This window comes from Anas platyrhynchos, chromosome 32 (genome assembly GCF_047663525.1).
Source record: "Anas platyrhynchos isolate ZD024472 breed Pekin duck chromosome 32, IASCAAS_PekinDuck_T2T, whole genome shotgun sequence".
Lineage (NCBI taxonomy): Eukaryota > Metazoa > Chordata > Aves > Anseriformes > Anatidae > Anas > Anas platyrhynchos.
This window is the reverse complement of record NC_092619.1, coordinates 4,668,925-4,693,381: the sequence shown is the minus strand read 5'-3', so window position 1 is coordinate 4,693,381 and position 24,457 is coordinate 4,668,925. Positions and strand designations below refer to the sequence as shown.

At 52.3% G+C, this 24,457-nt stretch overlaps 1 protein-coding gene across 4 annotated transcripts; it reads right to left on the bottom strand.

The window, feature by feature from the left end:
* Positions 1-1,615: 1,615 nt before the first annotated feature.
* On the bottom strand, positions 1,616-24,426 carry LOC101790701 (uncharacterized). 4 transcript variants are annotated; one of them, XM_038171574.2, is made up of 5 exons: positions 24,065-24,426; positions 4,159-4,257; positions 3,258-3,305; positions 3,019-3,117; positions 1,616-1,756 (listed from the first exon to the last, which is right to left on the bottom strand). In XM_038171574.2, the coding sequence occupies exons 1-4, from the start codon at positions 24,194-24,196 to the stop codon at positions 3,019-3,021; spliced, it is 378 nt and encodes a 125-aa protein (XP_038027502.1). In that variant the 5' UTR covers positions 24,197-24,426; the 3' UTR covers positions 1,616-1,756. The 4 variants fall into 3 exon arrangements, with proteins under 4 accessions (XP_038027502.1, XP_071886482.1, XP_071886484.1 ...); XM_072030381.1 differs by lacking the exons at positions 1,616-1,756; positions 3,019-3,117; positions 3,258-3,305; positions 4,159-4,257 and adding exons at positions 4,266-11,393; positions 14,702-14,747; XM_072030382.1 differs by lacking the exons at positions 1,616-1,756; positions 3,019-3,117; positions 3,258-3,305; positions 4,159-4,257; positions 24,065-24,426 and adding exons at positions 4,266-11,393; positions 14,702-14,747; positions 23,700-23,803.
* Positions 24,427-24,457: the final 31 nt, after the last annotated feature.

Below are 24,457 nucleotides of genomic sequence, written 5' to 3'. Positions count from 1 at the left end.
GTCGACTGGTGGCTAGCAACTGGGTCACCCATCTCCAAGAAGGGCCAGAATAAGTTTAATATTGTCTTTTGTAATATTTGTTTGGAATTGGAAATTGTTACAACGAATGTCCGTGTTAGCTTCCTTGACAAAAGTGCATGGCAAGGTATTGAGGGGTACATACCATAAAGACTGGGAAGAAAAATATTTGTATTAAGTAAAAGAATTTACTAGATTTTCCAGAAAAGGGGGGGACTGATATTGTATAAACTCAGGCTCTGCAGTCTATGCCTCTGAGAAAGCAGATTTAAGAAAGGAAAGAAAACTGCTGCACATCAGCACCAGTGAGACAGAGGAGTGATAAACAGCCCTGCAGACTCCGAGGTCAGTGCAGCAGGAGGGCAGGAGGTGCTCCAGGCTCACAGCAGCAGTTCCCCTGCAGCCTGTGGAGAGGTCCCTGGTGGAGCAGGCTGTCCCCCTGCAGCCCATGGTGTACCACAGCGGCGCAGAGCTCCATGATGCAGCCAGGGAAGGAGCCCACAATGGATCTGACCTGAAGGAGGCTGTGGCCTGTGGAGAACCCCTGCTGGAGCAGACTCCAGGTCAGACCTGCAGCCCGTGGAGAGGAGCCTCTGCAGGAACAGGGGACCTGGGGGGAGCTGCCACCCATGGGGTCCCATCCTGGAGCAGTTTGCTGCTGATGGATGGATCCCATGGTACGGACCCATACTTGGAGCAGTTCTCGAAGTGCTGCTGCCTGTGGGAAGCCCACGCAGGATCCTTTTTGGAAAGGACTGCATCCCATGGGAGGTATCCCACTTTGGAGCAGGGGCAGAGAGTGACCGAGAAGGAGTGGCGGAGACAAAGTGCCATAAACTGACCACAACCCCTATTCCCTGTTTGTCTGTGCTGCATGGGGGGGAGCAGGTGGAAGAGAGCGGATGGGGTGGAAGGTGGTTTTAATTTGTTTTCTCTGTTTCTCACTTCTCTAGCTTGTTAGTAACAGGCAATACATTTCTCTAATCTCTCTCCACTGAGTCCATATTGCCCGTGGCAATCTCCTTGGCCTTATCTCAAGCCATGAGCCCTTTTCATCGTATTTTCTCCCCCTTTCCCTTTGAGGTATGGGAGTGAGAGAGCAGATGTGGTGGAGCTCAGCTGCCCACCTGAGTAAAACCACGACACTCTTGGAGGAGGAGGTTATCACCAATGCATTCCGGGAAGCTCTTAGATTGCTTATGCCCTGCTGTGCTGTCCCTCCAACAGATGTGCAGTGGTTGACGTCTCCCATGAAGACCAGGGCTTGTGAATGTGAGGTTGCTTCCAACTGCCTATAAAAGGCCTTATCTGCTTGGTCTTCCTGGTCGGGCGGCCCGTAGACAGCCTCCATTGTACTGCTACCTCTCTTGAATCCACCCTTAGTCCCATGCTTCACTTTGCCCCGATCTGCCCTAAACTGGGGGCATATGGCAGGTGGGAAGCGTGGGAGGGGGAATCTGCCCAACAGAGAAACACAGGCCTCTGGGCTCCCAGCTTTCCCCTCAGCCAGTCTGCTCACTGCAGTGGTGCTGCCAGAAAGGACCCAGGCATTCCAGTCACCAGCAGAGGAGAGGGGCACACACCAGCACACATATGGTAGCTTTGCTGAAGGTGTTTATTGCAGACGGAGGGGAAATGGGCCATATCATCCAGAGGATCTGGCAGCACGATCCAGGGATGACCGTCTCTTCATGTAACTGGGGGGGGACAGGATGGGGGTTCATCACAATCTGTGGGCCTGAAAGACAAAGCGCAAGACGCGATCGCCCAGCATCCGTGGGGACACGAGAGAGGCCTCGTCCCCACCAGGTCTCTCAAAAGATCAGAGGATGAAGCAGGGAATCGGAGCCCACCCCCAGCCCCCAATACACCCCCAGCAGGACTCGGCTCTCTTGGGGTCCGTACGGCACCCAGAGCCCCTTGCCCAGCGTGCAGCTACCCTGGGGTGCCCGTAGACCTCTGGACCCAGTCCTATGGGGATCCTGGGGGTCTGTATGGCATCAGAACCCCTGTCTACACTGCATGCTAAGCCTCTGGGTCCATCCAGCCCACTGAGCATAAGGCCCAGGGACGGTTCTGTCCAGCCGCAAAGTTCAACAAGGCCAAGTGCAAGGTCCTGCATCTGGGCTGGGGCAGTCCCAAGGACAAACACAGGCCAGGTGAAGAACAGATTGAGAACAGCCCTGAGGAGAAGGACCTCGGGGTGCTGGTTGACGAGAAGCTTGACGTGAGCCAGCAATGTGCACCTGCAGCCCCAAAAGGCAACTGTACCCTGGTCTGCATCAAAAGCAGCGTAGCCAGCAGGGCAAGGAAGGTGATTCTCCCCCTCTGCTCTGCTCTGCTCTGGTGAGACCCCACCTGGAGCCCTGTGGTCGGCTCTGGGGCCCCCAGCACCAGAAGGACATGGACCTATTAGAACAAGTCTAGAGGAGGGCCACAACGATGATCAAAGGGCAGGAGTGAAGACAGGCTGAGGGAGCTGGGGTTGTCCAGCGTGGAGAAGAGGAGGCGCCAGGGACACCTCATTGTGGCCTCTCAGTACTTAAAGGGGGCCTGCAGAAAAGCTCTGGGGGGGCTCTTTCTCTGCGAGTGTAGTGATAGGACAAGGAGTAATGGTTTTAAACTAAAAGAGGGTAGGTTTAGATTAGATACTCAGAAGAAATTCTTCACTCGGAGGGTGGTGAGGCTCTGGCGCAGGTTGCCCAGAGACGTGGTGGATGCCTCATACCTGGAAGTGCTCCAGGCCAGCTTGGATGGGGCTTTGGGCAACCTGGTCTGCTGGGAGGTGTCCCTGCACATGGCAGGGGGCTTGAAACTAGATGACCTTTAGGGTCCCCTCCAACCCAAAACATTCTGTGATTCCATGATCCCGAGACAGATCATGGCTAATGCCCTCTATTGCCCCCAGCCATACACAAGTTCTGCCCAGCACAGAGGCCTCTGGGGTTTCCTGGAGTAAAGGATCCTTTGCGGGGCCAGCGACACACCAGTGCTGCTCACCTAGGCATAGAGATCTGCAGCCAGGCGTTTCTTGCGCACTGCTGCCACCACCTCGACAGGCACAGGCTGCAGAGCCCTCTTCCCTCGCAGAAACTTCAGCTGCAGCAGGAGAGAGATTGTGAGACCTCAGTGGACGCCGGGATGAATTCAACCCAGCAGGTGACAGCAGGGCACGGGGGAGGCAAATGGCCCCGCAGTTCTCAAGACTGGCTCCAGCCCAAGGCCACCCCGATACTCACTTCCAGATCAAAACCTCCACTTGCTGCAAACTCAGAGTCTTTCAGGAACTAGGAAAGGAGAATGAGGGGGTCAGTCTGGATTGGTGCTTGATGTGGAAGGATGAAGGGGGCACAGGTGTCCCCAGTCACCCCTACTGCGTAGCTTCCCCTCGGTCTGCAAGGGAAAATCCCTTCTGCTCCCCACAGACCCGTTGCTCCCCAGCTTCATCTGGAATAGCTGTTGATGCAGGGACCTCGGGTGGGGATGGAGACAAGGATGTGGGGACCAAAAGACAGGGCACAGAGGGGATTCAAACAGAGGGAATTTGCAGACCCCAAGAGACTACTGGGCTGGGGGTGCTGAAGTTATGGGACCGTGTGGGATGCAAGTCAGGGGATAAGGAATTCAAATAGAGCGAATGTGGAGACTTCAAGTGACGTGATTGGTGTGGGCTGAAGGAAGAGGCTTGAGGTGGACCAAAACGAGGGGACTGGGAGGACTGCTGGGGGGGTATTTGGAAGTGGGGGTGAAAGGAAGGGGACACCACAGCAATGGATTAGCTGAAAGGCAGAGGACTGAGAGGAAAGAATGAAAGAAAGGCATTGGGAAAGATGAAAGGTACGGCACTGGGGAGCCTAGACAGGACATGGAGGAGATCCAGGGAAAGGGACACCTTGGTGGGGACCAAAGGCGTTGGGGCGGTGGGCTTAGGAGGGGTCCCCAGAGGTCTCTGGAGAGAGATCTCCAGACTCTTTGGGCATCCCACACACCTGACCAGGAGTGGAGGGATCACCTGGACACTTCATGGAGGTTTTGCCAAAGTCTAGGTGTCAGGGAGGGCGCAGTGCCCCCGGTCAGTGGGGTCTCCTCCCCAAGAGCTGCCCATAGCATGAAACCCATCCCCATAGCACTGGGGCTCACCAGAGCATCTGCTGGGAGGCATAGCATGGCGAGGAGCAGGGCCATGCTGAGCAGGGCGATCTTCATCTTCCTCCGTGGTCTACGCAGTCCCGGATGAGGCTGGAGAAAGTGAGGAGCAAGATTTATCTCTCGCAGGACTCCCCACTGACCCCGCCCCGAGAGCCCAGGGGCAAAGCCACGCTTGGCATGTACCAGCCCTGGCAGTGAGCTCACCGCTGGCAGAGACTGACCCACACCTCCGCCACTCACCCAGCCACCTTCTGTGGCACCAGGCCAGCTTCCTGCACAGGGCAGCTCCACAGGGACGGCTCCGGGCATCAGGGGGTGGCGAGGGGGTGGTCAGACACCCTGCAGTGAGTTCCCCAGCAAGAAACCATCCTCCAACAGCCCCTAAAGCCACATCTCCCTGTCTCCCAGTGCCCCTCACCTTCCAGGCCAGGCTTACTCCCCAGGACTCCCCCAGAAATGATGCAGCCTCAAATTAAGGGACTCTAAGCAGAGTTGTTTCTGACCCCTCTGCAGTCCCTTGAGTGAATGGCACGCTGAGACTGACTCCTCTTCTTCAGGCACTGGGGACACTGGCATTAGGGGACACTGGGAAGGTAGGAGGACAGCTGGGGGGCATGGGCAATGGGGACAGCCGGGTGACTGAGAACTTGAGGTCCAGAGGGTGATCAGGGTACTGGGAGGCACTGGCCGTGAGGAGCACTGGTGAATGCTGGGCACCAGGGGATGAGGACTCTGCTTGCAGGAGCTGCTGGGGTCGGTCGAAGAGCACAGCTCCAGCCCAGACCATCTCCAAGTTACTGCAGGCCCCAAACTGGTCCCAGTCTCCAGCCATGGCCCCCGAGGGAGGACAGACAGCACAAGGGAACAAGCCCTGCCCTGGTCCATGCCTTGCCACTGTCTGGGGGCACCATGCCCTCCTGGACACCTGGGCCCAGTCCTTCCCTGCAGAGCTGACCCCCACGTGGCGGGTGCCAGTGCCCCATCCCCAGCAAGGCTCCAGCTCCCCTTCCATTCCCACATGGGGCTCAGCCAAGTCTCCCCAAAGGCCTTGTTCCCAGGCAGTGTCCCTGCAATGCCCCTCGCCCCAGCAGGGGCTAGCCCTGTCCCTGAGCAGGATGAGGCCATTCAGAGGGGACGCGATGAGGCAGGCACTTGTCCCCGGGCAGCTGCTCAGACCTAATTGCGGGAGCAAATTTTCTCTGGACAGGGAAGAGAGGTTTGACTCCAAAGCATCTCTTATAAGCTGTGTATGCCCAGGGCCCGTGGGACAAGGAGCCCATTCAGGCAGCACGGTCCTTCCAGACAGGGCCTGAGCAGGAGGAGGTTGCAGCAGGACGTGGGGCAGCCTGGGCTCCCTCCAGCATTGGCAGTCAGCAGAGCCCATGGAGGGGGGCAGCCCTGGTATGGTAGAGGAGGAGCACATCCTGGAGCAAGCAGTCAACTGGAAGATTTTCATTTTGGCTGCTTCTGCTTCTTGCACTACTTGCCAGATAGCTGAATTAGCTTATCAGTGTTGCATTATTTATTATATTTAAAAACAAAGTGACATTATTAAAAGTGGTCTTCAGGGAGATCCCATCTGCTGGTTTAATGATATCTAAAAATAAATGTTTGTGGAAGAGGGGAGAGATATGCCACTGTTAAAAAACATAAACATTTCATTTCATGAAATCTTCCAGTTGACTGCCTATTCTTTGGTAAATTTCCAAAGCTAATATTCAACGTGATCTGCAGGGGAGGAAAACAAGATATGGGACATCTGGCTTCCCTGTTCTGCATGAGGAGGCAAGCATGGGCTGGAAACCACTCTGTCTCAGGGTCACTGGGGAGCTCTCCTTGCTCTCTGCCCTGCCATCAGATTTCTCCAAAGGAAAGTGACCACCCGGCTGTCAGGCTGCTCCCAGAGGACTGCCACTGCCTCTGGGCTCCAGCCTGTCCCCAGGGCAGCGAGGGAACCGCAGCATGCCAGGTGCTCCAGGATGTGCCCCTCCACTACCACACCAGTGTGTCCCTGCACAGCCTCACTACATCCTTATAGTCCTTCCAAAGATAATAAACCCTCTTTTTTCTCCTAAGCTCAAGCCACAGTTCTCTGTTGAGCCAGGCTGGTCTTCTTCCCTGCTGGCTCATCTTTGGGCACATGGGGACAGACCGTTCCTACGCCATTAAGATTTCCCTCTTAAAGAGCGCCCAGCCTTCCTGGACCCCTCTGCCCTTCAGAACCGCCTCCCAAGGAACTCCACCAACTAATGTCCTGAGCAGCTCAAAGTCAGCCCTCCGAAAGTCCAATACAGTGGTTTTACTGGTCCCCTTCCTGGTCTCGCCAAGAATAGTGAACTCCACCATTTCATGGTCACTCTGCCCAAGACAGCTCCCAACAATCACATCCTCCACCAGTCCTTCTCTGTTTGTGAAGAGAAGGTCTAGCAGGGCACCACCCCTGGTAGGTTCACTAACCAGCTGCGTCAGGAAGCTATCTTCCACGCTCTCCAGAAACCTCCTAGACTGCTTTCTCTGGGCTGTGTTGTGCTTCCAGGATATGTCAGGGAAGTTGAAGTTCCCCACGAGAACAAGTGCTGAAGATTTTGCAACTTCTGTCAGCTGCCTGTAGAACTCCTCATCCGTCTCCTCATCCTGGTTCGGCAGTCTATAGCAGACCCCGACCAGGACACTAGCCTTGTTGTCCCTGCCGATCCTAACCCAAAGGGACTCGACCTTGTCGTTCCCAGCCTCGAGTTCTACAACATCAAAAGACTCTCTAATATAGAGAGCTACACCGCCACCCCTTCTGTGCTGCCTGTCCCTTCTGAAGAGCTTATAGCCAGGCATAGCAGCACTCCAGTCATGAGACTGGTCCCACCACGTCTCCATGATGGCAACCAAGTCGTAGCCTGCCTGCAGCACGATGGCTTCCAGCTCCTCCTGTTTGTTGCCCATGCTGCGTGCATTGGTGTAGATGCACTTCAGCTGGGCCATTGCCCTATCCTCCGGCCTTGCCATTGTTCCCCCTGGCACAGCCCCAACAATCCTTGCTTCAGCCCCATCCCCCTTCTTACCTAGTTTAAAGCCCTATCAATGAGCCCTGCCAGCTCGTGGCCCAGGACCCTTTTTCCCCTAAAAGATAGGGACCCGTCTGCGGCAATCAGGCCGGGTGCTGAGTGAAGTGCCCCATGGTCGAAAAACCCAAGATTTCTGTGTTGGCACCAGCCCTGGAGCCACGTGTTTAACAGGTGGGCTTTCCGTGTCCTCTCTGTACCCCTCCCTGCCACCGTAGGGATGGATGAAAACACCACCTGCACTCCCGCTCCATCCACTAACCGTCCCAGCCCCCTAAAGTCTCTTTTGATAGCCTTCAGGCTTCTCTCTTCAATGTTGTCACTGCCCGCCTGGACTATCAAAAGAGGATAATAATCAGAGGGGCGTACCAGGTTGGGAAGCTTCCTGGCAACATCCCTGACCCTGGTCCAAGGGAGGCAGCAGACTTCCCTACGGGTAGAGTCAGGCCGACAAATAGGGCCCTCTGTTCCCCTAAGAAGAGAGTCTCCAACAACAATAACCCTCCTGTCTTTCTTGATGGAGGCAGTCCTGAGGCGTGGAGTCGACCTCCTCGCCCTAGGCATCCTCCTGGGAACACTTCCTACCTCTTCCTCAGCTACCGGTCTGTCGAGCTCCAGGGCCTCAAACCTGTTGTGTAAGGGCACCTGGGAAGGTGGGGCCGGAAGGGGAGGGCATCGCCTGCGATGTCGAGCAGGGACCTGTTTCCATTCCTCCTCAACTCCCAGATCCCCTCCCTCTGCCCGACGGCGACAGGACAGGGGGTCCACCCCCATTTGGGGTGTCTCACCTCGGTACCTCTCCTTGAGGCCCTGCAGGGAGTTACTCCACCAGTCTATCTCCCGCTCACACTCCCTGATATCCCTCAACCTCTCCACCTCCTCCTTGAGCTCCGCCACCATGTGGACCAGGTCATCCAGCTGCTCGCACCTCACGCACGCAGTTTCTCTGCCTCCCGCCGATGGCAGCAACAGGCTCAGATGCTCCCCGCACCCGGTGACCTGAACTGCTGCATTTTTTAACGGGTAGTCGGTCTGGGTGTGTACCGACTTCCTGGAGAGCGCACCATGCCTGGTGGAGACCAGTATCACCAGAGCTGCTGCAAAAGCTCCTCCTGCCTCTCCCACGCATCTAGACTCGCAGGAGTGTGGACTGGCTGTCGGTGGAGATGAGCAAGGATGGGCACCAGGTCGCCATGCTGACGGCAGAGCTGACCATAGTGCAGAGGGCTGATGTGATTCAGATTCCGCGATGGGAAGGAGAAGGTTCTCATCACCACAAACGTCTGTGCTAGAGGTACTGTATCCTGAAAAGCAATACCCTCGCAGCGTCTGCAGTGTGGGAATCCCCTTGATTTGCCCCATGGCCCATCAACTCGCAGGGGACACACGATGCTGCTTCGTTTCTGGTGACACAACCTGTGCTCCGTGGCCTCTACATGTAGGTCTTTTGTTGCCTTGACATGTCATTGTAGTGTGTGCTGCAGAGCCAGGGCTGACCGCTTTATACTGCAAGTGGACTAGCTCCGATCTGGACGCGGGTGATTGCCTTCGGATCCTGGTTGCGAGAAACCTCTCTGTCTTTCAGGGATTGATGTGGCACAAGTCACCATAGTGGTGAACTTCAGCCTCCCTGTTAATCAGGAGAAGCAGCTGGATTTTGAGACCTACCTGCACTGCATTGGGCAAACGGGCTGCTTTGGGAAGAAGGGCATTGCCTTCAACATGGTGGAAAGGCAGACCACGTACCTCGTGCACAGTATAGAGGAGCATTTCCGTGAATATCCTTGTGCCCAGCTCTGATGCTGCAAAGAGCTGAGGTACACGTGGATGAGAAGTGCATTGGGAAGCATTAAGGAATGTCAGGAGTGTGGCCACCTCTTGCAGCTGCTCTGGCCCAGGACCTCCATGCCTGGTTGCTGAAGCACAGCACAGGCCAGTACAGACCAGTACGGTCCTTGTGAGCTGCTGAAGCCCAGCCTGGTGCCTGGGCACCTGGGGTCTCTGCACAAGCTGAGGGATGCGTCTGCCACTTTACCCTTTAACCCAGGCTCAATCAACAGTGTCACAGAACACATGTCCCTGAGACCAACACGCACAGACACACAAATATACAGACACAGACACACAAGCACACACAAATCCCCTTCTCCTCGTTGGCTGGCAGAGAGTCACTAGTGCAAGCACACACATGCACTTCCAGGTCCAAACACACACAGGTGTTTGTGGGTCAGCAAGCACCATCCCAGCCCCTCTATTCTCCTAGTGTCCCTGACCAGACCCTTGCCCTCTGACAAGTCCCCTACTTGCTGGCTGGTCCAGCCTGGTACTCGCACGGACTCCACCCATGCACCTGATACCCTGGCCTGGGCCTGAGGGCCCCCGCAGTCACTAGGTGACCCAGGCTGAAGTTTTCAGGTGAATACACACACACACACACCCTCCATACCCACACAGTCTGTAGAAGGTACAGATGCTCACCTCTGCCTCCAGCAGCTGTCACTTCGAATTCATCATGTACACACACACACAGTCACAGTCACGCCAGTGCCCCCCCAACAGATGTTTTTTTGGATGCACAGCATCCCCAGCCCAGTGGCTGGGAGCTGAAGAATCGTGCTTGCTGCAGTATCTGCAGTGAGACCCCTGCAGTGGCTCCAGTAGGTGGCAGCCGAGGCCAGGGGCAGCCTTGTCCCTGTCTGACTGCAGGAGTTGGCACCAGTTTTCATTCACGCACAGGTCTCAGCAGTAGCTGGTGAGAAGGTACTGCTGTATGCACGCACGTACACACACACACACACATACCAGGGATTGAGTGTGAGATCACAGAAAGACAGAAGTGGGAAAAGATTTAAGTAGGCATAAGACTACAAGACAGACCGTGGCGATCAGTGTTGGGGCTAAACCAAAGAAGCACACCGACTAGCCCCATTTCACATGCAAGTGGCCGCTTCTGTGCCCTTTCCAGCTTACCCCCTCTTTGCACCTCCCACCTCCCTTTCCTCCTGCACGTCTCATCATGGGTTTGTACAGCCCTCCCAGTTCCCACACCCCTTCCAGTCCAGGTCCCTCTGGCTCACAGCCTTACCAGCTGTAAAGTGCAGGTGGTTCTTCTGGGAAGTGGCACCTGTAATTTCTCAATAGCCCACCGATTAGTGTGAGTGGTGAGGTTAGTTTCTCGTCATTGTCTCATTGGGTTTGTCAGGTCTGTGTCAGGTGTTTTGTTGCTTGTTTCCCCCTTTTCCCACGTTGCCCAGTTGCCAAGGTCCTTGATCGGATAACCTCTGTGGAATAAACATTCTGAGCTCCATCAGTCAGTGTGACTGACCAGTTTGGGTTCCCATCACTATGTACGTCTCTTACCATTTGTCGGTCAGGTTTGTGTCTGTTGTGCTCTCTCAAAGTTTGATTATCTTTTGAACTCCGCAGTGTGGAAATGCCATGCTGAGCACTTTGGGTAGCTTTTCAGCCCAGAGCGAGGTTAGCACGTGCACTGAGCCAGGAAGCAGTATCCCAGAGGTGGCCAGTTGGTCCTGAGATAACTGGAATCTGTCACTTCTACCTATACCTCTACTCAACTGGGTTTGATGCAAACAGCTGGGCAGGTTTCTAACCTCTCACCTCCGTCACGTGCTGAACAGCTCACAGCTTGTTTTATGTCATCTGTGGAAGGCAGAGCCGAGAGTCCTGGGCATGGCTGCCAGGGTTTGCCACTACTAGCAGCCCCCGAGCAGCAGTGCTATGCCTTTGCTAACTCCTGCACAGGCTGGTGCCTGGCTGTACTTGGCAGGCACTGACATTTGTTTTCTTTCTTCAGAGACCCAGATCAAGAGGCTTGACCCAGATGACATGGATGAGCTGGAACAGCTGGACAACTGAGCAAAATGTCAGGATTTGGTCCAGTGAATCCAAGTTTTGGTTTAACATGGATGGGAAAAGGTTTGGGAAATCTCCCAGTTTTCTTCAAAGTTCCTGAAGATGCTTGGTTTTGTTGTGATGTTTTACAAAATGGGAAGATGGGAGGGGAGCGGGGCGAGAGTGGGGGGAAAGACACACACGACCCTCATCCCTCAAAGTTTTGGGATTCTTGCGATTGTTTATCTGGTAATAAAACTTCCTTGGTTTGTCTCTGAGGTTTTTATAGCCATAATTTTGTGTGTCATGATGAATCACCTGAAAACAGAACATGTAGGGGTTTAACAACATGGACCTTTTGCACACTGGAACAGGCTCCCCAGGGAAGTGGTCACTGCACCGAGCCTGTCTGAATTTAAGAAGAGATTGGACTGTGCACTTAGTCACATGGTCTGAACTTTTGGGTAGACCTGTGCGGTGTCAAGAGTTGGACTTGATGATCCTTAAGGGTCCCTTCCAACTCAGGATATTCTATGATTCTATGATTCTATGATTCTATGAGTAATGGATTTCAACACAGGGCTCCAGGTGTCCCAAGGCCCGTGTTCGGTGTTGAAAACAGAGGCAAAGAAGACATTAAATGTCTGCTTTGTCTGTGACCCTATTTGTGAGGTGAATAATAGACCAATGTTACTTGTAGTCCCTTTTTTGGTGTTGACATACTTTAAAAAGCCCTTTTTGTTGCCTCCCACAGTACTGGCCAGCTTCAACTCTGAGTTTTGGCCACACATCTTTTCTCCTTCCAGGCACACAGCATTTCTGTAGTCCTCCCTTGTCACTTGTACTTGCCTCCAGTGTCCATAAACTTTCCTTTTCCACCTAAGCTATAGAAGAAGATTCCTGCTCAGCCAAGCCAGCATTCTGCCCTTCTTGTTTAACATCTAACACTTTGTAATCACCTGCTCCTGTGCTCTTAAGAGATGGCTCTTAAAAAGTGACCAGCACTGCTGGACCCCATCACCTTCAGAAACAGATTCCCAAGATTCCTTATGAAGTGGTTTATAGCCTGACATCTGTTCTCCTTATATCCAAGGATTACATTTTGAGTGGAGTTTTTCTCCTGTCACCAAAGATTTTAAACAACAAATCCTGGAGGCACCTTTCCCCTTCGTGCCTGTACCAAGAAGTTAGCTTCAGTGTGCATTAGGAATTTCTGTTAGGAATTCATTAGGAATACTGTTTGTATTGACAGTTGGTATTCCCAGTTAATGTCTGTGAAGTTGAAGTCACCCATAAGGATCAGGTTAGCTGATCTAGAGACATCCCTTGATAATCTGTGACCTTCAAGTTCCCAGTCTTCATACCTATTGTATAAGGGCACCTGGGAAGGCGAGGTAAGGAAGGAGAGGATTTGCTTGCTGCCCTGACCAGAAAAATTCTTCCATTCCCCCTTATTCCTAGATTAACCCCTCATGTCCAGTAGTGAGAGGGTAGGGAATCTATAGAATCATATGTTACGACTGGCCAATGCCTTTGTTCCAAGGATGGTAGAGTACAATTCCACCAGTCAATCTCCTCCTCAGACACCCTGATACTCCTCAGCTTAGTTGCTAGCATATGCCACTGTCCATGGTGTGGGCCCTTGGGTGCCTCCCTAATAACCCTGACATGTCTCTCTAGGAATGTGGTTCTGCACCCCAAACTGCCGGCTACCCTCAGCACTCGTGGGTCCCATCAGAGCTCATCATGGACTTAAGTATGTCCTGTTTGCTCAAGCAGCCCCTCACCTGATGGTACTCAACCAAGGTTAAATCTTTTATTGTGTAAGTCTTTTATTGTATAAGTATTTGGGGGAAAATTGTGTGCTGTCTTTGGAAATGAAAAAGATTATCAGAGTCGGGATGGGATGCTGTTAGAGGGACACAAATGCCTTCTGTCACAAACACTGTGCCAGCACAGGCACCTCCACCTGCAACTCCCTCAGTGCTCCACACTGTCCATGGTGTCCAAGTGGGCTGAAGCCAGCTTTGCCCCACTCCTCCCCTTTGTGTCCCCTCGCTGCTCTGCACAGCCTCAGGGTTGCTGTCCTGGCGGGTCTGAAGGTGCTGTCCTGTGTGGAGACTGGGAGGTCATACAGCTGCAAGGAGGCTCTCCTGTGGCTGTAGATCATCCTGCTTGTACTGAGTGGCCCAGGGGAACAGCAGCCCTTTGCTGTGGTTGGGAGACAAGTGCCAGGGCCAGGCTGGGGCTGCCCAGTGAGCTGGCAGTAGCACAGAAGAATGGATGGCTTTTGTGAAGGTCTCTGGCTGCTGGAGCAGCAGAGATGGAGCAGAAGGCTGCACTAGACTCAGGCCTAGGTCTCCAAGCTGCTTCCAGCCCTGTTGGTCACAAGCAAAATGCATGTGCAGGGAGGGAAGGCAGGCTGGAAAAAGTGCAGATTTGGCACCTGACTGCTCTCCCACCTGCTGCTCCATCAGCGCCATCAGTGGGCTTAACCCTGGAGGCAGTGAAGCACCCCACAGCCCCTCCTCAGCAAGATGGGGCAGTGGGGAGAAAACATAAGATTGAAGCAAACTTGTGTGCTTGAGATAGGAGCAGTTTAATGGCATGAAGCATGAAGATGAAGGTGAGACCTGCTGTGTGAGGTCTCATATGGGAGCTACAGAGCTATGTACCCATCCACTGCCTCTACAAACATTTTGTACAGAGTACTGTTTGTCTGCAGGAGTACTGTTTGTCTCTCTAGTAGAGAGGCATAAATTCCATTGCAGAAGATATTTTTGAAAGCCCTTTCATTTGTACTTCCTGAAAATACAAACCTGTTCTTGTCATTACCCCCCTCCCTGTAGTCCTTGATCTGAAAACTTGGAAGGGTTGACTTGGATTTGGAGAGAATCCTCACCTTTGGACCTAGTGCTTATGGACATGGTTTAGTGGGTGATGTTAGTAGTAGGGTGATGGTTGGACCAGATAATCTTGAAGGTCTCTTCCAACCTTAATGATTCTATGATTCTACGATAAAAAGCATACGTAGGGTTCTGCATTTCCTGCATGTCTGCAGATCTTGGGCCTTTGTGAATTAATCTTTTGATTTTGATAGGGGTTAAGCTGCAATGCTACTTTTCCCCAGGGCATATGTGTGAGATGGCCATGGTCTGTTGCTTCTCCTTTGATCGATTTGACTATCTGCGCTGTGCAGGCTGGCAGGGAGAGATGCCATGCTGGTGAGCAGCAGTAGCAAGAGAGCCCTGCACAGACTTGCTCATCCTGCTCACATGAACATGGTACTTTTTCAGGCAGACAACTCTGGTGCCAAGGTAGGTGGGATCTGTTCCATTTTAACAATATAGTCATATGAGTGCCCAGGGTGAGCTGGAGGAGATTCACACACACGCACAGCACAAAATGATAGCAGAGCCCTAAGACAGGGCAAAAGATGGCTCATGGTGCAGAAGGCTTTTCAGGATTTGGGTACTGGAAAAAACATAATCTCTGTAAAAACACAGTTCTGTTTCTGTATCCCCTCTTCCCTGTGGAGTACATTTTTTTCATTGTAATGAGCCTTTCTTGTGTTACTGGATGACTGTCAAAGAACAGTTTGCTTCCCTTGGAAAGCCAAGACTTACCTACGGATGGAGAGCTGTCAGCCCAGGAAGAGTGGTCCATGTACAGCTATAGAAATATATGGAAACCATCTTAGAAAATTACACCTGTGCTCAGAATTGTCCAGAAATAGATCATGAGTTAGAGCTGAAAAGACACAGGCAGTGTCCTTCCTAGTGGAGAAAAAGGCAGCAGAGTTGTTTAATTTTACCATTAGTATGCTATTCAAAGTAGTACTTTTGTTTGTTTGTTTGGTTGGTTGGTTGGTTTAGTTTGGTTTGCTTTGCAGCCCTGATGAGAAGGACCTGGGGGTGCTGGTTGATAAGAAGCTCAACATTAGCCAGCAATGTATGCTTGCAGCCCCAAAAGCCAACTGTACCCTGGGCTACATCAAAAGAAGTCTCACCAGTGGGGCGAGGGAGGTGATTCACCCCCTCTACTCTGCCCTCATGAGACCCCTCCTGGAGCTTTGTGTTCAGCTTTGGGGCCTCCTGCAGAAGAAAGACTTGGACCTATTAGAACAAGTCCAGAGGAGGGCCACAAAGATGCTCAAGGGACTAGAGCACCTCTCCTGAGAAGACATGCTGAAGGAGTTGATGAGGTTGCCCAGAGAAGTCATGGATGCCCTCTCCCTGGAAGCATTCAAGGCCAGGTTAGATGGAGCTTTGAGCAAGCTGATCCACTGGGAGGTGTCCCTGTCCATGGCAAGGGGTTGGAATTAGATGATCTTTAAGGTCCCTTTCAACCCAAACCATTCTATGATTCTATTTGCTTTGTTTGGTTTGGTTTGTGTTTGTTTTATTTGGTTTAGTTTCCTTTAAAGGATAGTTAACATTCTGAACATTTCTTGAAGGGTCCAATTACAGAGAATATCTCCCACATTCTGTATAGCCCAATGTACTCAGTGTCAATGGAACATGTGACAGCGGTACTCATGGAAGAACTGCTAAGGTTGGGGATCCCCTCAGCTGCTGTACTAGGACATGAAGGAGATACTGCTGGAACTGGGATAGTTGTGTGAAGCTAATGCAGGAGGATATGGATACCAAAACAGAGTCAGATGGTCTGGACAATTAGAATGGTCTTGTCTGCTTCTCCCTCCCAGCAAATATGATCTCACAAGTGCCAAATAAAGGGAGTAGACTCATGCCTGTAAACTTTCCAGCTATGTTCTTGCCAGTGCAGCCCAGGGTGCAGCTGTTGTTCCTTGCTGCCAAGAACACATTGCATGCTCCTACTCAATATGAGGTCTCCCAAGTCCCCATCTGCAAAGTTACTCTTTAGTCAGTTGGCCCCCAGCTTGTTCTGTTGCATGGAATTTCTCCATGCCTTATGGTCACATTTCATTCCACAAGGCATTTTCAGTGGACAAATGGTCTTTGCCTTGCACCTGCCATCAGGTGCCATCAGGTTCCCTCAGCGCTTGGGAGTATCTGAGAGATTTAGTTCGGCAAGAACCTTTATTTTCCCTTCTGTATCTCTTTTCCCACTAAAACCCAGCTCACCTCTCTCCTTACCTTCATGTTCTCCCTTCTGTTGAGTTTCACTTATATCGGCCCCTCAGCCCAGTCCTCTCCTAGGTGTCTTAGGGCACAGGGTACAGGTCTCTCTTTTTCCTTCTGGGGCTGTGCTTTGCTCTGTACTTTCCTCCTTGCAATTGTAAACCTCATGTGTCCCATCCACCATCATTTCTTTTGATTTTCATGCAATTAACAAAATGTTCTACTTTCCCGTTGAATTGTGAAGGCCTGGCTGTTCCACCAGTGGAGATCCTCCTGCAACAGCTGGAGGGGCTGAAGGGCTGGGTGCTGCACCCAGCTCCAGACAGGCTGACCCAGTGGCCGTGCCATCTATAACTGGGGACATCTGGATGCCCTCTGCCTGCATAGCGCTGGGCCTAGTGCCAGGGCAGAACATCCCCATGGCCGCCCATCATCTGGGCCTGGGTCTGGCCTTAGCATGTTCAATCTCCATGGCCCCAGCTGGCCCAGCGCTGGATGGACTGTGTGGTGTCCTGGCAGGCTGGGGTTAGTGCATGTCAAGGGCAATGTCAGGTGCATCTGTCCTGGTGGCTGTGCTGACTCCACAGATCTTCTGCATGTGTCTTCCCCACAGGCCATGGGAGTGCAAGCTCACCAGCACATGCTGTGGGGAGCTGGACACTGTGCTCCGCATCAATCGGTCTCTTGATTTTTTTTCTCCCTCTGGCAGTCACAGCAGGCCAGACTGCCACAAGGAGATGCACTCCCTCCGAAGGTTCCCCGGGGAAGATTCTGGTCAAGAGCTCATCTCACAACTCCACCTCAGCCCACAGGTAGGCTTCATCACAGACCTCCAAGGAGCTGGAGCTGCCCTGGGCTCAGGGACTGCCTGGCAGCAGGAAGATTTAGCATCTGCACAGCATCAGTGGTGTCAGCTGGGACATGAGGGTGAGGAATGCAGAGCTCTCAGCTTGTGCCCAGTCCACTCATTCACAGCCGTGTGGGCTGGAGCATAAGGTCAGATCCAAAGCTACAAGGGTTAAACAGGGAGGTTTGCTTGGCTGCACCTAAGGGTGAGTCTTGCCAGAGCAGTCAGCAATAAAGAATAAATAGGCTTGATCAGCAGTCAATCTCAGTCATTTCTGGCTCAGCTGGGCATTCTGCTGTGCTGGCTCAGGGACTGGAATTATGATGATGGGTGTGGGATGGCAATGCGTGATTGTGTAATTCTCCTTCAAATGTGGTAATACAACTATCTACAGAGAGATAGGAAGAGCTATTTGTTCTTGATGCTGTTGCACCAGGTAGGATTTCAAAGGATATGGTTCTTGGGAACTTTTTTTTTTTCATCTAGGAGAAGCCATACTTGCCCACAACTCAACAAACACCCTGTTAGCAGCATTTTTTAATTATTATTATTTTTGATCTCTGGCAGTACTGCTCAAAACTGTCTGTTGGGAGCTGCTTTTTTGTTAATGTGTGTAAATCTAAAAAGGCTTTGTAAGAATCAGTGAAAGTTTTTGTAGAACTATAAGGTCTGCGCATAGCAGGTGTTGTGAGTCAGAGAAGCAGAGGAAGAGAAAAAAGGAAGGGAAGCCAACAGACCAACACAGGGGACCAGACCCCACTCACCACAAAACTTAGGGCATAGTTCTCCCCACTTTACTCATATTAGAAAGCTTGCTGTCTCACTTTCTTTCTTTTTTCCTAACGCTCTCAGAAACTTCTGTCTTCATTCAGTCATCTGTGCCATAAGTTCCTCTGTAACTGGACCGTAACTGGAAAAATCTTCCAGGTGCTGGCGGACCCCAGAGGAATTCCTGTAGATATAGTCTCTGATGAATATCTGAATATCATGATTTGTGTGTGTTTCATTGCACACTCGGACCTTTGTCTGTGCAGTTTCTATCCTTGACATTATAGAACCCAAATTTGAAGGCACCATTTAACATTATAGAAATCAAATGTGTAGGCACCATTTGAACTAAATTCTCCAAATCAGTTTCATTTTTGCACTTTCTCTGTGAAGTGGCTCTTTGACATGCATGACAGACCTACGTGTAATAGTCTGATGGAGAATGTAGGCAAGGTACAGGCGATACATTTGTAATTTTTTTATGTACATCTCTCACCTGCATTCAGTGTAGGAGTGCTGGAGTCAAAATTCTCTCTTCTGTGAATTTTCCTATTCCTGCTTGCTTGACAAATAGGTTGTTTTTATTGGGGGGTTTGAGCTTATCCAGGTTTGGCAAGATTGCTGAATAAATAAATATTTATGTGCCAGGAAAAGTGACAATTACTGTGCTTATTCTGTGTTTTTGAGTAACCTTACCCCTTCACCATCTGGTGAGACGCATCCCAAACTTCACTGGGCATCTGGAAATAGACTATTCCAAGGCAGATGTCTGAGTCATTCATAGCTCCTGGATGGATGGCAGTAAATCAGCAGCATGAAATACTCCTGCCCCTATATAGTAAAGGAGCTGCACTATAGGTAGAATATTGGACTGAAGGCAGCCCTTGCTGCTGCACACAGACATTCCTCAATAAATGAAACTTTGTTGATTTAATATTTGGTTGGCTGACTTCAGGAATAGCTCCTGACACACACTTGGTTGGACTCAAACAGTATTTTGTCTGGGAATATGCCCTGAGGAACAGCCACACCCCAAGTTTGTCCTGTTGCCCCAAAACTGAGAGACAAAACCTGAAATAAAAGTGAAGGGCTTGTAAAGATGGCAAATGAGATGACCAGAAGTGCACCTTGCTGTCTGTCTCTCTGGATGCTCAGAATCAACTGAACTCTGAAGGAAAGCAAATGTGGAATTAGTTCTTACAAAAAGCACACTTAAAACTCCGTATAAGTTAGCCCACAACAAAACTCTTCATAGAGTTTGTTTGTGCAAAGGCAGTGTGGGAAGTGCAAAAGATAAAACAGACCTCACAGCTCACACTAAATAAATATGTCACTGAGGAAAAGGATGTTACCGAATTCCACAAGCGGGTGATTTAACAGGAGAAAATTGATCTTGGAGGATCTGCTGTTTCAAAGTAGCAGATGCCACCTCTGCAGACTGTGAAGCTTAGGTTAGGCATTGCAAATGGGCAAAATTCAAATCCAGTAAAAAAGAAGCCATGTGCCATGTGGACACTCTAATATAGCTTATGTGACTCACACAGAATATCCTAAAAAATAATAAAATAATAATAATAATAATAATAATGAAGAGATAAAGAAGTTACAAAAAGAAATCAAGAAACAAGGGGAGTAGGAAACTCCTAAATTAGCAGGACAAGAGGACAAGAAAACATCGTAATCAGAAGAGAGGAAGATCTTAGAAGCCCACAAAGCCTGTTTACAAGCCTCACAACTAGAGATGGAAGTTGGAAAAGTACGAGATTTAGAAACAGAAGTAAGGACTTTACAAAATGAGCTAGGGAAACTATAACAGCAGCTCAGAGCAATGTGAAATAAGTCATGATCAATGGAATGCAATCATTGCAGGTCCAAGAGAAAAACTTTATTTGCATGAAAGGTTAATAGCTGATGTGAAGGCATCACAACAAACAGCATAAACAGCAAAAGAAGGTATTGAGTACTTCAGCCTTTTTCTTGTTGCTTGTCACTCATTCCCCAGTCCCATTCAGTCCCAGGCCAATGTTTTTCTTAGTCTTTCTTTTGCTGTTTATGTTCTTGCAGAAGCCTCGCTTTTTGTCCCTCCCTGCTCAAAGCCCTCTTTGCCTCAGTCTTTACTGAAGAGACCAGCTTATAGCAGCTGGGACAAGTTTCTGAAGGTTGGAAGTGAGCAAATGTCAGTTCTATCTTCAAGATAGGAAAGAGGAAAGAAAGATCCAGGGAAATAACAGGCCTGCCAGCCCCACTATCCACAGAAAGGTGATGGGAGAAAACTCTCCTGGAAGCCACTTCCAAACACATGAAGGAGAAGGCAGTTGGGAGTACTCAGCATGCATTTACCAAGGGGAAATCAGGCTTAACCAAACTGATAGCCCATTACAATGAGGAGACTAGCTTGGTGCTGAAGGGGCGTGTATTACATGTGTACCTCCACACGTAAGGCTTTTCATACCGTCTCCCATAACATCCTCATAGAGATGCTGACAATGCATGGCTTAGACATGGAGAAACTGATGTTGGTAGAAAAATGGATGAACAGAAGGACCATGAGGGTTGTGATCTGCAACTGAAAGTCTAATTGGAAGCTAGTAACTAGCTGTGTAGATCAGGGATCAACACTGTCTCCAGTCTTTTTAACATCTTCATTAATTATCTGGATGATTCTGGACAAATTCTGAATGAATTCTTTACCCTGAGGGTGGTGAGGCACTGGCACAGGTTGCCCAGAGAAGCTGTGGATGCCTCATCCCTGGAAGCATTCAAGGCCAAGTTGCATGGGGCTTTGAGCAACCTGGTCTAGTGGGAACAGGGCTAGAACTAGATGATCTTTAAGGTGGCCTCCAACCCAAACCATTCTATGATACTGTGGTGGGACATGCCACCTTTGCCACTTCGCAGGTGACACAGAAGTGGGAGGAGCGGCGAAAGCACCTGAGTGGGACCACAAACATGATGAAGAGACTGTAGCATCTCTCCTAAGAAGAAAGGTTGAGATAGCTGGGACTGTGATAGCCTAGGGGGGGATCTTATCAGTGTATATAAATACTTGAGTGGAGGGTGCAAAGAAGATGGAGCCAGGCACTTTTCAGTGATGCCCAGTGCCACGATGAGAGGCACTGGGATCAAACTGAAGCATAACAGGTTCCCTCTGAGCCTTGGGAAACACTTTTTTCACTATGAAGGTGACTAAGCACTGGCACAGGCTGCCCAGAGAGGTTGTGGAGTCTCCCACCTTGGAGATATTCAAAAGCTGTCTGGACATGGTCCTGGCCAACTGGCTCTCTGTGGCCCTGTTTGAGCAGGAGGCTTGGATCAGATGACCTCCAGAATTGCCTTCCAACCTAAACCCTTTTCTGAATCTGTGTCTCATGTCCAGTTTACCCTGTTTTCTGTTTCTGAGGCACCCAGGTGACCAGGGTGCTAACATGCATGGCTCCACTTATATCCAAGGAATCTAGGTGTCCAGGTTTGCCCTCTCCTTCAAATCACCTCAGCTTCTGTCCAGGGGACCTAAGGCATCTGAGAGATCCAGACATCCATCTGCCTCCTGCCCTCTAAACAGCCTTGACATGGGCCTGGGGACCTCAGAGTACAGGGAACCCCTCTCCCCAAAGCTCCTCAGTTCATATCTGGAGGATCCAGGCATCCTAGAGATGCAAGGAGGGCATACCCCTTCCCCCATCACCCCTGGACCCAGGGTGTCTGGATGCGCTGTAGCCCCTGCACCCAGGGACACAGGAGCAGGCTGATACCACTGGAGACAGGCTGGAGGGACCTGAGGGTGATATGGGTGTCCCCCATGTGCTGGGCAGGTTGGCATGCAGAGAGGAGAGTGGCAGTAGGTGGCATCTGTGTCACCCACTTGTCACCTGCTGTCACCCCTTTCACCACTGTGATGCGTATGTCACCCATGCCAGCGACGCATCACCTATACTACCTGCGTATCACCCACTCACGTCTAGCACTGCAGCCACGTGCATCACCGAGAAGCTCAGCATCCTGGCCAGGTCCTCCACCTGCAGAGCATCCAGGAGTGTCCCGGGGACACCTGCAGGTAGCACTGTGACCCTGGGGGACACTCTGGTAGTGCAAAAGGGGTTACAGGCACAGCGAGGAGGGAGATAGAGTCACAAGGATGATTGATGGTGGGGACATAAGTAAGGCAAGGAACCCTAGGGGCTGGCACTGGGTGACGTGGGGAACCTGGAGAGACACCAGCTGACCCAGAGAGTGACAGGCAACCACTGGATATGGTGTGGGGCACACCAGAGGACCCTAACATAAGCTGCCATGGGACATGCCAGGGACTCTGGGGGTTGGCATGGGGTGAACCAAGGTTCCCCGTGCAGTGCTAGAGAATATCATGGAACACATCAGGGGATCCTGGGGTGACACAGGGGGCACCATGGGGTGGCATGGGGTTACCCAGGAGCCTCTGCAGTGGCACATGGTGGCCTAGGTCACGCCAGGGGACTCAGACCTCAGGATATAACAGAAGGTGATCCTGAGAGAGACAGAGTGTAAGCTTGGGACCACAGGGATGCTGTGGGGCAAGTCAGGGTAATACAGGCTTACAGGGGTGACATGGGATCCCAGAGGGTAACACAAAGCAAACTGGGGGGCGCCGGGGCAACCAACAGGCCGGCTGTGGCACCCCAGGGTGACCCTGGAGGTAGCAGGGTGACACAGGGCACCACAGTTGGTGACACAGGGATGCCCTGCCCACACTCACCACTGCACCCAGGGGTCCCTGCTGCTGAGCGCTTGCAGCACTTGTCCCTGGGCCCCTGCCAGCAGGTTGGGGTGTAGGGCCACATCCCAGGGGGTGAGCCCTGGGGACACAGCAGGGGCCCCATCATTTATGGTCCCTGTCCCCAACCACCCTCCTGGGTGTCCCCACACTGTGTCCCTATGTCCTCCCCTGTCCCTGCATAACTGCCTGTGCCCCTCCATCCCCACGTTCTCGGCCCGTGTCACCCTCCTCTGCCCCCCACTGAAGCCAGGGTTAGAAGAATGGGGGCTTGTTTAATCACATTAATGATTTCTAAATAAAGTAATCATTATTGTTAAAGCCAGGGATGGAAGAACGGAGGCTTGCCTAATCGCATTAAAATAGACGTCGCTGAGCGTCTTTGCTTACTGCTGTGCAAATTAACCAAAACAAGGAGTCTCGGGGCCCCTCACAGAGGATGTTTCCTGACAAAAATGGGGAACACGTCTCAAAAAAACAGCTGAGACCGACCGTGTGGTTTGGGCAAGAGCCAAGGAGCAGCTGAGTCTGTCCAAAGCCGGGGGGGGGGGAGCAGCCAGTGGCGATGAAGAGGAGTTATCAGCCTTCATCCCCACGGCCCCCCTGATGACCACTGCGATGGCACTGTGCAGGCGCAGAATGGAGGAGTTTAAGGAAATAACTTCTTGGAGGTAATTTTAATACAAAGCGGGGATAGGTTATGAATATGCATAGGCGTAGTGGGAAACTTCCTGCGTGCCTAACTTTTTACTGCATTATCACCACAGCAAGTCGCCGCTTTATGCCTTTGGGACACACCCGGCGCCGAAATAAACCGCATGCCTACTTTATAACTCATTTGCTTTGAGTTTTTCCACATACCACAAACCTCCCCGCCCCCCCCCCCCAACCCCTCCCAATGAGGCAGGAAGGGGGCAAAGGGAGCGGCGCCTGCGACCGGCAAAATGGCGGCGGCGGTCGCCTAGCGACGGGCTGGAGCCTGCCGGGGGGGGGGGCCCGGCCCGGCCCGGCCCGGCCCGGGGCTGTGCCCGCTGCTGGAGCCAGCCCGGCCGTGCCCCGCAGCCCCCCCCGGGGTGTGCCCGGAGAAACGGGGAGCCGCCCGGGGCAGATCCGCCTCGGGGAGCGGGGGCTGCCCTGCGTCAGTCCGCGTTTACCTGGGGGTAAATCCGCCTTGGTGGGGGGAAGGGGGGGCACGCCCTGCCTGGGGTCAGTCCCGCCGCGGGTGGGGGGCAGATCCCGGCCCGTGGGGCGGCCCCGGTGGGCTGGGCCCTGCCTTGCGTGCAGGGCTGGGCCAGGGCAAAGGCAAAGAGCTCTTCCGGGCTTCCTCCGCTCTGCCGCCTGCTGCTGTGCCTCAGGGCAGATCTCCTGACCCCCCCCCCCCCAGCGAGCTCATCTCCTTCGCCGCCCCAGGTGAGGTCTCCTGCCCCGCGGCGGGGCTGTCTGCCCGGCAGAAAGCTCTCCTGCCCCGGAGCGAGGTGTCCCGGCCATTTTGGGGTGCCGCAGCCCGTGGCGAGCTTACCCGCGGCACGGGGAGCTCGTCTTCCCCGTGGCGAGGTCGCCCAGCCCGCGGTGTGAGCTCGTCTTCTCCCCGGAGAGCTCCTTTTGCCCCGCAGCGAGCTCCTCTGCCTCCTGGCAAGCCCTTCTGGCCCATGATGTAGTCTCTTACCCCACCGCGGAGCCTGTGGCGAGGTCTCTCAGTGAGCCGTGACGTGGTCCCCTACCCCACGGCCAGGTCTTCTGCTCCCCTGGCAATCTCATCCACCCCATGGCAACTTCATCTGCCCCCCAGGGACTTCACCTGCCCCAGGTTAAGCTTTTCTGGCCTGTGGCAAGGCCTGCCACTCCCACGGTGAGCCACAGCAGGCTGTTCTGTCCCACAGCGAGCTCGCCCGCCCCCGTGGCAAAGTCTCCT